Genomic DNA, 12,465 nt, shown 5'->3' on the forward strand with positions numbered 1-12,465 from the left:
TTCCATGTCAGCCCACGCTATAATTGCTCTACCTGTAATATAAACCAGGTAGGGGTTCTTTGATGGTGGTTTGACTGGCTTTAGATCTTGTAGTTGAGACTTAACAATGGGTTTTTTCATGTCCTTTGCTGACACAGTCGGGTCTTTCCCTGTGTCTTACCCTTTGAATTGTGCATGTTATGCTGTAACAAAGAGGTATTGAATATGTTGCTTAATGTAAAGGTGAAAGAGCTTGAGTGCAACACGATTGCAGGTTCTCTACATTGACGGTGACTGCAACCAGGCTGCGCACGTAAAAACACACAAAAAAAGGCAATTTGCATCAAACAAATATAACCACATTTATTTTGAAAGTATAAAATTTCACACTATAAAGGCCACTTTTCAGGGTAAATCGACAACCTTTCTGTAAGATTTACACAGAGAAACACCTTGTTGCTCTCTGCTGGTCTAGCGTACTGCCCAGTTCTGTGGCAAAATAATTATAAATCGCTCTACTCCACCACAGAAAGTAGTTGGCAAGATCTGAATAACTTAATCGATACAGGAAAATGGCAGGAGCGTGAGAATTCCTGATTTGTACATCCCACAGAGGAGCAGGTATTCTGAATGGCTCTCTCTCTCTCTTTATCAAACCACCTTACAGGCACAGCTTGACATTACAGGCACTGTTTGCCTACGACTGGGAAACTCAAAAAACGAAATCTGCAGTTGACATTCTTTACAATGGCACCAGTCAGGCCACAATAGCGTCCCCATGGAGAGAGCATCCTCTGTTTGTACAAGCGGGACGGCTCGTACGGCAAACCCTCGCTGTCCGGGGCTGACGGGCGCACTGCTGCGGATAACTAGCGTTCACATTCCTACTCAATAACCATGACGTGGTGCCCACTGAGGTAGAACAGTTGTACCAAAGGACTTATTTATAAAGTATACAAATGAGTAACAGTCACATCAATAAACTTAAAAAGTGGAGTGGGTGGTGGGTGGGTGGGATTACATCACGTTTCCCCCCTGTTTTCAGCACAACAATATGTAGACCACTGACATGTCTGGATATCTGAAATACTCCCTTCAAGCACCATCTACTCCTGCAGCTCTTTCCCTTTCTGGCATAATGGCGTTTTCACAGATAGTCAAGCCGTATTATTGCATCTACAAGCCAGTGGGAACAGTCCGCTCATGAAATCACAAGCTTCGGTGATCCCGCCATTGTGAAATCTATCCTTCCCACTCTAACACGCGCTATTCAAGAGTGCAAACGGGAAAAACAAAAAAAACAAAGAGAAGTCAACAAAGGGGAACTAAAGCAGACACTTGTCATGTCACAGTGGGCACATTCCCATACAGAGAGCACAACGTGTTTGTCGACACTCCTTCCACATTAAAGAGGAAAATGTGATGTCCCTTTTTGAAGGCTACCGTTTTTTCCCCCTGAAGGCTGGAATGGGCTAAGCAAGCTGACTGGCTCCAGGCAAGGTGGGCAAGGCAAGGCCGGGCTGTGCAGTGCTAACAGCTGGACACCCAGCCTTCTGTGTGGACTAGGACCAGCTGCTGTCCATCAAACCCCGGCTCTCCCTGCGGGTGATGATGCTTTCTGTCGATTTAAGGAGCCTCTCTAGGCAGGGCGCGTTGATTTTGCCAGGCGGACGGCCCCGCGGCCCAGAGTCTGTCTTAGTGTGGGCGTCGGTGCTGGAGGACACAGCGTTAACCTGGGTCAGGTCTCTGTCTCTGGGGGGCAGCAGGTGCCTGGGGCCAGCCTGGGCCTGCTCTGCTGGGGGGGAGCAGATGGGTGACGTGTGGAGCCACTTCAGGTTACTGGCGGAGTGGGCTCCACCAGGAGTGAGCTCGGTGACTCTCAGGGCTTTGGCACCGACTGGAGGATCGCTCACGGTGACTGGGCTCTCGGCTGCAGTGGCGTTCACTGGCGACAGCTGTGGGGAAAGAAGGAAACACGGTTTGGTTTAATTCATTTACTAGTTTATAAGCCAGGATCAATAACCACTGATTAACAACACAACTCTACATGTGTCAGAGCAATACAACAATCTGATGTTCCCATCTGATATTTAAGGCAAGCCCAAAAAAAGTATTTAAGCCTCTGGAATTTAAAATGTTCCAGCAGTGTTTCCCCCAGTGCCCAAGTCTGCCCCAGAAAGGATTTGATGAACAGGCTGACAGCACCACTCCTCATAGGGACTGTCATGGAATAATTGATTGATTGGCCACTTGGGGGCAGTGTGACAAGCTGCAAATACAACACTGATAGATCATCATCTCTTCAGTTTGTTCGGAAACACTTGTTGGCAAACACTTGCCGATTTACAAATGAAGTAAACACAAAGCGACATTGGCATTCGTCTGATTCTGATCCGACACGATTCTTTTAGCTACTTTTTGGGGCTAACAAAAATCACCAAAAATCTCTGGCTCTGGCTACATATTACAATCTGTTAACTCTTGTCTGGTGTTTGGAGCCGGGACAGGGAGCATACAGTGGATTAATCAAATATGTATTGTGGCTGAAACCCTCAACTTGATAAAATCGTAAAAATTTCGGCTGTAAAACTTAAAACAATGAGCCAAAAGAAACTAAAAATGCCGTGTCGAGCAAAGAACTGGAGATTTGGATGATAACTCCCTGGGAATTGGTCATTATAAGAGATCATTTTCACATTATAAATAGAAATTTCCTCCTATGTTTATATAAAATATTAATTATATCAAACTTGAAATTACAGCTTTTGTATAATGCATCTACTACAAAAATCGTCTCTGTGAAGACTGGAACTAAATCAGTATCCGTTTAATGAAGGGCGTGTCAGGATTAGCTATATAAATCCTCACCGCTAAAAAATGCGGAGGAATGTTCCAGAGCATTCTGACCTTTCTTATTCCCATAGGAACACTCCTTCCAAAACTACCTGTTCTCCTCCACCATTGTTCTTAGCGAACCTGAGACTGCAGTAATACCTCAGTAAAAATAGCCTTTAATCCTCCCTGTCCCAGACCTGTGATTAAATAACAATTGATAATTTAGTCCCTCCTCCACTGCACTGTCAGCATGTGCTCTTGGCAGCAGACCATGTCACAGCAAAGAACTGTTACACAACAGTACTGCTTGCCCCCCCCCCATCACACACACACAACTTCACCTTCAGTTTCTTGGTAGGAGCTGCTTTCTCCGTCTGCGTGACAGCGAGTTGGTCTTGGAGTTTTACGTTAGGGAACCAGCTCTTCAGCATTTCCTCCATTTTAAGAATGATATTAATGTATTTCTCTCTGGAAAAGGAAACGGAAAAGAGAGGAAGAGAGAAAGAAACATTTGGTCAGCCAGTGAATCCGAGTAATCAACCAAAAACAATTCTCTTCCATGAAATCTCATTTCTCCAACACAGGAAAAATATGCAATCCTGAAAACATGAACACTTGCACTCATTTCACAAAGGCTGCGCCGCATGAGCGTGTGTGTGTTCCGGGAGGGGAGGGGAGGAGGGGAGGAGTGATTGTCTTAAGTACATTTCTCACATGTTTTGAGCTCACACGTGGCATGATGCATAATAGTTCTGCTCGCTTCTAAATATAAACACTAAAGCCACACCGGTCTCCAGCAGCGTCACTGAGGAAACAAAGTCCCGGCGCTGATGCAGGTCTCGTCGGAGGTGGGCACCGGGCCGCGTCCCGTCCACCCGCTGGAACCAGATGGTGGGCAGGGATTAGCCTGTGTCATCTGATCAGGACCTTCATGCTACACTCCATTCAGGGCATGTTATATTCATGTGAAAGATTATCCGCCACGGCGACTGCTAAAAAAGTCACTTTGATCCGATCTGCCATTGTGTTGCGGCGGGGGGGGGGGTGCCAGCTGGCAACACAGAGCAGGCACGGGTAGGGAGGGAGGGAGGGAGGGAGGGAGGTGCAGTCCACCTTCCAGCCTCTGCCCCTGCTGTCGGCCACACCCACTCTTTGTCTCCCATATGAGGACAGCAGCTGGTGGGTGAGGGCTCCAATTAGTTTGTGCCACACTCAGCAGCACTTCATTATACGTCCGTGCACCTCGATGCAGACGCTCCCGGCCGGGTTCTGCCCTGCAGGACACGCTGTGCTCTCCCTTCACTCGGCTTCCACTACAGAAATCACCCAGGGGGCTTTACATCGAGGGCTCAATGCTCCGAGACGCTGTTATTTCATTTTTTAGACTGTCAGCTTTATATTGTACGGACATTATTGTCTTATGCCCTTGTTCTATTTTATATAATTTGGTTACTCTGTCGATCAAAAATCTTGCCAGACGTGTTTTTTCACTATATCTCGTTCCAGCTTTAAGAATGCCAAGGATTCCTGCTTTTATGTGGTTATAAATTAGTCAAAACATTTTGAACGTGTCACAGTGAGCTCTGAGAAATGTTGATGCGTATTTTGTTGAGATTGTTTTGATGGTTTTTTGCTTTTGTGAAGAGTTTTTCCCAATTGCAATATAAAGGACTCAACATTCATTGTATTCTTTCTTTTATATGTATCTTAGTATGGATTTTCACATATTGTCATGAAAACTGTTTATCAGAAAAGATTCTTAATGATAATATGATATTGATTTAATTTAATTATCTTGGGTTTAATTACACAATTGCTGATGGTAAAGCAGCTATAAAAGGTTGCCATTTACTATTGTATCATGTAAAAACAGATTTACAATATCAGACCCTTTGAAAAATGATCACGTTACAGAGACTAAAAGACTTTCTCCTTCACAGGGGGGATGTGCTCCATTATGCCGTCTGGCCAGTGGAGAGCTAATCAAGCAGACACAAGTGTGCTGCCCCCACAGTGGGGCCTGTTACATTTTTAACAAGATGGCCAGCTATAGTGAAACCCAGCCATCCCAGCAGTAAATTCATCCTGAATGTGTTGGGGGGTAGCGACTCCTCGTAGGACAACCTGCTGTGAACCACGAGTCACAGACATACTGGAAACCAATCTGACCTACGGATAGCAAGGGCCGTTTCTAGCTGTTATAATTATGTGCAATATGGTGGTTGAATGTAGTTGTTGCTTTAGAGCAGCTCAGAAGCAAAAATATACGCTTTTTAATTCTGAACATAAAATGTGTAAAAACAAAGCACTGATACATCTCAAAATGCAACTGCTTATATATATATGCAAATAAAGGACAGGATTTATGTCACCTTATTATTTCTTTTAAGTTTAAAGACTCATTTTTGCTCCTGAGTGAAGTTTATTGTTTTATACTCTTCATTAGTAAATGAGATAAACACTTTGCAACTTTTTACATACCTGACATCAATGATAAAAAAAATGTTTCGATAATTATTACCCGTTTATGTTTGTTTGTTATCTGCGTTTGTCTGTTTGATTGTTAGCAGGATCAGACAGAAACTACTGGAGGGATCACCTCAAAACTTAGTGAAAGGATGCAGGATGTGTCAGCGGATCCACTTTTTTACTACTCATTTAACATTAACTGTTTTTTTCATTTGTTTCTCCAATAATACTTCATGGATGTTGAAAAAAGAATCAGGCATGTTTAGGGGACGGATATTTATGCAATTTGGTCTTTGGTCTATTATTAAAAGCGACTGTTAGGCCTTGGTGGAGGTATGTGCTCTACTGAGAGCTATTCTATTTTATACTGTTTATATATGTAGGAAATATACCGAACAATAACATGACAGAGCCCATTGTTGCATGCGGACAAGTATGCGGGTCGTGCTGAGGACGCTTACCCCATGCAGGGGTTCTGCAGAACACCCATGATCCTCTGAATCCTGTCCATCGCCACACTCTCCTGGAAACTGCTGAGTCCTGGAAAAGAAGAAAGTTGTACCATGAGCCGCATGAAACGTGCTGACAGCAGGGCCGACTCTGTGGAGCAGATGGGTTGTGTGAACTGTGTGTAAAGGGAACAGACTCCCTGCCTCTGTGGCCAGGAAGTGTCGGGTCACACAAGGTTTTGGTTTGACAGAGATCCCAAACTAAGCAGTTTCACAGCCTGTCTGAACATGGAGCCGCCTTCCAGAGGACTGCGCTGCACCTATCGGACGACTCATAAATAGCAGCTGTTTTTCTGGAGACGGTTGTACAGAGTGTTCTCCCTCTCACTGCCAATTTACAAGAAACTCTGAAATGAGAGATTTCTCATTTCCAACTGCTGAAAAAAAAAATGTAATGCGGTGGAGTTCTTTATAGAGAACAAGCTCCATTATAAAAGCTGGACGGACGTAAAAGTAAGCAAATACATGTGGGACATCTCAGGGACCCAGTACGGGCACACTGTCTATCAGGTCTATTGTTTTTCTCCCAGTCACAAGAAGGACAGTGAACCAAGAGAGACAGGCTGAGGAACAGAGGTCATTGTTAAACATTGTGAATCTACTGAGAACACAGAAGAAAAGATAGGAAATGACAGACTTACGTTCTCTGTATCTCCCTGAACGAAGGCCGTTCAGGATTAATGACAGTGGGTGAATGTAGCATTGTAGCTCCATGCACTGAAAAGGAAAACGGATCATTTGTAAGTGATATCTCTGCCAAAATGTGATGAACAAACATTTAAAATTTCTGATATCATTGATTCAAAGTGCTCAACATGACCTAAGTAACTACTATTCAGCTTATTGAATGTTTGATTCATGACTCAGGGACTTGAGCTCTTCAGAAGAATAACTGCATGTCTAATTATGCCTAAAGACTGGAAATGACATGCATGAAATGTTCAGTGAAACCAGCAGGGGAGTCAATCTAGGTGACAGTGCACGCTCTAGTTTTGTCGACACCGTCAACCACCTTTAGTGGGAAGAGGACACTCATCATGGGGGGGGGCTCACCTTACTGCTGAAAACTCGGTCTCTCTCCGACATGTTGGAATTGAGCTGCCGTTCCTCGCACTCCTCTTCCGCGGAGCTGCGAGGTCTCTTCAGTGCTTGTTGGGCATTTCTGCCGTTCGCCTTTTCACCTTGGTGTGTCTTACACAGGCCAATGGCGACGTCGTATGTCTCTGTGCGGCCGGGGGAAGAAGATCCCCGGCTGGAGGCCTCCCTGACCTCGCTCCAGTCCCCCTCTTCTCCCTTCATCTCACTGCTTTGGCGGCGGCTGGCGTCAGACGGACCCAGGTGTGTCGGGCTGCTTGGGGACGGAGGAGCCTCTGTCTGGCTGAGCTCTGTGGAACCGTCAAACTCTCGTTCGCTCTCATTGTCCTCGGTGTCGCTAGCCAGCCAGTCAATGGAGGTGTCCGAATCTGTAGCAGACATCCTTGAGCTGCAGGCTCTAACAAGCACTGACCATCACTGACCTGACAGAGAGAGAGGAAACCCAGCGTTACTCTGAGGCAACAACAGAAAGTATAGTGAAAAGCAGCAGGCAGCACAGAGGTGAGGTAGCTTAACTATAATCAGCAGTAGGGCTGCTCGATTATGGAAAAAATCATAATCACGATTATTTTGGACAAAAAAGAAATCACGATTATTCAAACGATTATTAATATGTGCCCTTATTTTTTTTTTTTTAATGACTAACCAGAAGTACCAGTCACTTCCGGTTCCGGTAAACACCGATTACGGCTGCGTGTCTTATTCCTCCGTGAAACCATGCAGGATATCGGTGCCCAGTTATTCAAACCCTTAATGATGGCAACATTAACACTCTCCATAAAAACACTTTGTAACTGAGAACTTTGAAATTTCCTCTCATAATGAATGAGAATTCTTTAGGGGAGGGACTGAATTGCGAATGCGCGTCTCTTTAGAAAAAAATGCCAAATAATCGTTTCAACTCGATTATAGTAGTTTGGAGATCGTTTGACCCAATAATCTTAATCACGATTATATTTCGATTAATTGAGCAGCCCTAATCAGCAGCCATCAGGAAATGTATATGAAATATTGAACTGTGCAGGTTCGTGTGGATAAACAGAATCCTCCTGCACGTCCAGCCCAGCAGACACGACCAGAGGAAGAGACGCAGCCGGGCGGTCGCAGCAGCTGGTGGCTGTGAGAGCAAAGTTGTTGAGACCACAATGATCTGTCTGTTTTTGCAGAAGCAACACCTGAGCTAGTAAACACACACGGGCTGCAATCAAAGGCAAAACGCCAAACACCCGAGTGTCCACAACAACCCAAGGCCTCCGGCGTCTTTATTGTCGCTGTAAATCTCCACGCCGCGACGCCACTCACAGGAGGATTTCAAGATTTTATATATCGGCGGCCAGCTGTTCCCATCGCACTCATTCATAAACACTGTAAGGTTGTTTATTCAGAAAGAGGGGGGCAGGGGTCTGATACCATGACGACCACAATTCAGACTGCAGACCTCCCATCAACACAAGTGACACTTGTGGGGGGGGGAGACGGGTTTTAGAAAAAGAGAAAGTGGCACTGTGTGTTCCCAACATGAAGCTGGTGCCTGGTGGAGTAAAAACTCTTCAGACTAAAGGCTCTTCTTCACAGAGGCTCAATGGGGATCTGTGCATCTCTCCACCGCTGACTGCTAGATAATGGAAGGGAGATCAGCGTTGTCAGCACACACACATTACCTCTGGTGGCTGGATGGTGAACGCCTGCTATGTCATTTTGTCTGCTGTGAAATTTGAGGGCAGGAGACTTTAATTGCTCCCTGGCTCTTTGTCTCAAGACGACGGCCACCTTCTGATCTCACTGTTGCTGAGGAGGGTGCAGCGGAGGTTTACTGATTTTACAAGTTCTCACGTTACACACAAACACAGAAGACACAAAGGGAGAACAATTTAGATGCGTCCGATTGCTGGTTGTAATACGGTCTCTGGGGAACTGTGACCACGCACGGTTCAGCAGTTCTACTGAAAACAAAAGACGAGGCCAAGGGAACAGATAGGCCGATCAATATAAAAAAGACAATCTGAATATGAAGATTTCAAAACGTACAGAGGCAAAGCTTCTAGACACTAATATGTACTTCAAGGAATATACACGTGTAAAGATTAAAATAAGCAGCAAGTAACTCACATTCAGGTTAATCAGAAGAATGAGTTTAATCTCATTGAAAGCAAGGGATGAGCAAAGTATTTATGGTCAAACTTTTGTGGAACATGGATCTACGACACACTAATCCGATCTATAAAAAGAACTTGATCTCAGTCAATAGTGATGCTTCTCTACAAGAAGAGAAATCAATGAAATATCAGTGAGAACCCAACATTCTCTTCCTAGACTGAAATCTATTCAGGATATTCAATACATCCTAAAATATATTCTGTTATAACTCGTTTTATCACTGATTTGACTCTAATACACATCATACACTTCATACACCACACAGGCCTCAACAACTTACAATATCCCCTGATATACATTCAAATTCACATATTATCAAGACAAAATTAATTAGAAAAACCCTATCCGTATTATCTCTGTGTCCCTCTACCTGTGTAGGTGGGGCAGCTGGATAGAGATGTCCACTGATTATTAAATAAAAAATGGACACAAACTGGAATTATATGAAATAGAAATGCAGCATCCAGAGGTTCAGCATCGTGTCCTCACCGAACTGTAGTACAATGTTCGGATCAGTCCGCCTGACCGCAGCTCTCACATCAGCAACAGACACAAAAGACTTCCTCATCAGTCATAGTAAATTTGGCAGCGCACTCAGTGAAGGTTACATAAAACTACACACACACATACACACACACACACACACGTCATTATCTCCATCCCGACAGACCTGAAATATCGCATCATTATTAATATCCTCATTCCGCCGCCAACGAATTAACCGCGAGTCAAATTCCTCCGGATGATTTTTGAAAAAAATAAATAAATAAACAAAACGTGATTTCACCTCCGCAGGCGCGCGTAAATCGCTGCGGTTGATCCGGATGCCCGGGCGGTCGCGAGGCGGTGCAGCAGCCTCACCTGTCCCCTCAGGATGGAGCGGCCGGACCTTTTGTTCCAGCGGTAAGTCCTGCAGGACGAGGCGGCCTCCGTGAGCAGCTGACGTGCGGGACGCGAGGCGGCCTCTGGGTGCAGCTGCTGTGCGGGACGTGCGGCCTCTCGGAGCAGCTGATGTGTGAGTGAGCAGCGGCCGGGCGGACACACACAGACACACACAGACACACACACACAGCCAGCGGAGCGAGCCCGTGTTGCTTCTCCCAGAGCCACGTGTCTGCGGGGGCGGGACCGCGGCGATGCGCCTCCCCCATTGGCTGCGCGGTCGACCCCCGCCGACCAATCCGCGTCCCCGCCGAGCACAGCCGCGCGGTGATTGGCTAGGACACGTTTACATATGCAAATGTTCATGGAAATGACACAAACACGTGGACCCGCGGATCGGTTTCATGTCAGCGAGCCACGGGCGGAGCGTCGACCCGGGGTTGGGGGGGCTGGGGTCGGCCGCTGTGCAGGTGCTCCTCTTCTTCATCCTCTTCATCCTCTCTTCTTCTTCATGAGATCATCCGCACCGTGAGGAGGATGAAGAGGAAGATGATGGCTGACTGGTGGCTCGTCAGTAATCTGAGCTCCTCGCACAGTCAGCACATCCAGGAACCACTGAGACGGCCCGGGCACGAGTTTGTTCCAGGACACTCGGACTATATTTAAATAAATAATCTCTGCTCATCTGTTGGACAATCATTGCATTACGGTTATAATCCAGATTAGATCTCACTCAAATAAAAATAGCAATACTACACTAAAGAAACAAACATCAGACAAGAAAATGTACTTTAATGTCAACAGTAAAAGTATGCATTATATATAGACAGACCCCTGTGAGTGTTATTACTGGATCCTAATTTTGACTCTTCAATACGACCGGTAAATGTGACGCAAAAGTTATTAATCCATATAAACCAATGAATTTATATCAACCGATCAAACATTTTGTGTTTTAATTGTAGTAACTACAGATGAAATGCAAAGTACAATGTTTCCCTCTGACATGTACAGGAGGAGCAAAGTATCTCAAGATTATACTTAACTACACTAATTTGTAGATTTCCTTCATCCTTCAGCTTCTGTACATTTCAAATGAAAAGTAAATTACAATGTTTTCCTCTGAAATCTATAGGAGCTGGAGTGTGAAAAGGCATAAATTGTAAATATCAGAATGAAGTACCTCAAAATTATACTATAGTATATAATTACACAGTGGATGAAGTATATTACTTATACTATACTACTTAGTAACTATTCTTCAGTGCCTATACATTTCAAATGAAAAGTAAGTTACAATGTTTTCCTCTTAAATCTATAGGAGAATTGTAAATATCAGATTGAGGTACCTCAAAATTATACTAAAATATAATTACACAGTAGATGAAGTATACTTATACTATACTACTTAGTAATTATTCTTCATTGCCTATACATGACAAATAAAAAGTGGGCTACAATCTTTCCTGTGAAATGTATAAGAGCCGAAATATGAGGAAGCATATAATGGAAATATTTAGGTAATGTACACCTACCACAAAATGTAACTCAACTACTTCAACCTCCTGTATAAATGTACAGAGGAAATTCACACGTATGAGTCATGCGAGGTCTCTGACTGGTGAGGAATGAGGACGTATTGCATCATGTTGTTGTTCTTTGAAAGCTGCAGCCAATCAATCCTTTTACAAGCTTTACCTCCTGTAACCGCTGCTGCAGTCGACATGCAAGTTTGTGTGTTTGGGCTGCATTTTGGGGGGGGGGGGCACAGTGGCGGTAAAGGCGTGACTCACAGGACCTCTGTGTGACTGCCTGAGAGAGGGAGGGATTAGGAGCACTCAGTCAGACGAGGATCCTGAGCCTGGAGCCGGTGAGTCACGAACCCTCTCGCAGCAAACAAGGTCACGTGTGCTCGGGAGAGACACCCACCAGACTCCTCACCTCGGCTCCCCCCCCACGAGCCAGGATGGGGTCAAAACCGAATTTGAGACAATGCATTTTGCAGAGGCAGCCGGTCACATGGGCAAATCCAGAGACGCGTGTGTGTGTGTGTGTGTGTGTGTCGTTGACAGAGGCAGAGACGCTGCCCAGACTGTTTTAACAACTGGGTGCAAATCTGTCAGACATAAAATGCATGAGGACGTCTTGGAGCGTCTTCTGAGCTTTCTGTACAGAGCCTGTGCCATGGTAATTAGATTCTAAGAGCATTTTATGGTGAAGTGATCATAGGGGGAGCGTATGTGGCTCCTTTTGTTTTATGTACAGCTGTCAAAATGAGGAGCAGCAGGACAAGGGCACCCACAGCCCGGTGTCCTGACTGCGGTGTCTCGCTTTTATTCACATCCTGCACCTCAGACACCAGAGCACCCATGAAGCCGGTGGAGGTGGCACGCCTGGCACTAATGTTGAACTGTAATGGTTCTTTGTGGCCGCTCCACTCATTTAAACATCCAATAAACCCCTGTCTCCTGTTGTTCTGCTCCCCGGGACCAGGTCCTCCGCTGACCCCAGACGTGGTGACGACCGAGAGCTTCCTACA

At 45.2% G+C, this 12,465-nt stretch overlaps 1 protein-coding gene across 2 annotated transcripts; it reads right to left on the minus strand.

Moving 5' to 3' along the window:
• Positions 1–316: 316 nt before the first annotated feature.
• LOC133009377 (circadian-associated transcriptional repressor) lies at positions 317–10,121 on the minus strand. 2 transcript variants are annotated; one of them, XM_061076867.1, is made up of 6 exons: positions 9,906–10,121; positions 6,846–7,309; positions 6,434–6,509; positions 5,745–5,823; positions 3,156–3,282; positions 317–1,934 (listed from the first exon to the last, which is right to left on the minus strand). In XM_061076867.1, exons 2-6 carry the CDS (start codon positions 7,266–7,268, stop codon positions 1,542–1,544), a joined length of 1,098 nt encoding a protein of 365 aa, XP_060932850.1. In that variant the 5' UTR covers positions 7,269–7,309; positions 9,906–10,121; the 3' UTR covers positions 317–1,541. The 2 variants fall into 2 exon arrangements, with proteins under 2 accessions (XP_060932850.1, XP_060932851.1); XM_061076868.1 differs by lacking the exon at positions 9,906–10,121 and adding an exon at positions 9,832–9,899.
• Between the last annotated feature and the right edge of the window lie 2,344 nt (positions 10,122–12,465).

Source organism: Limanda limanda, chromosome 8 (genome assembly GCF_963576545.1).
Source record: "Limanda limanda chromosome 8, fLimLim1.1, whole genome shotgun sequence".
NCBI lineage: Eukaryota > Metazoa > Chordata > Actinopteri > Pleuronectiformes > Pleuronectidae > Limanda > Limanda limanda.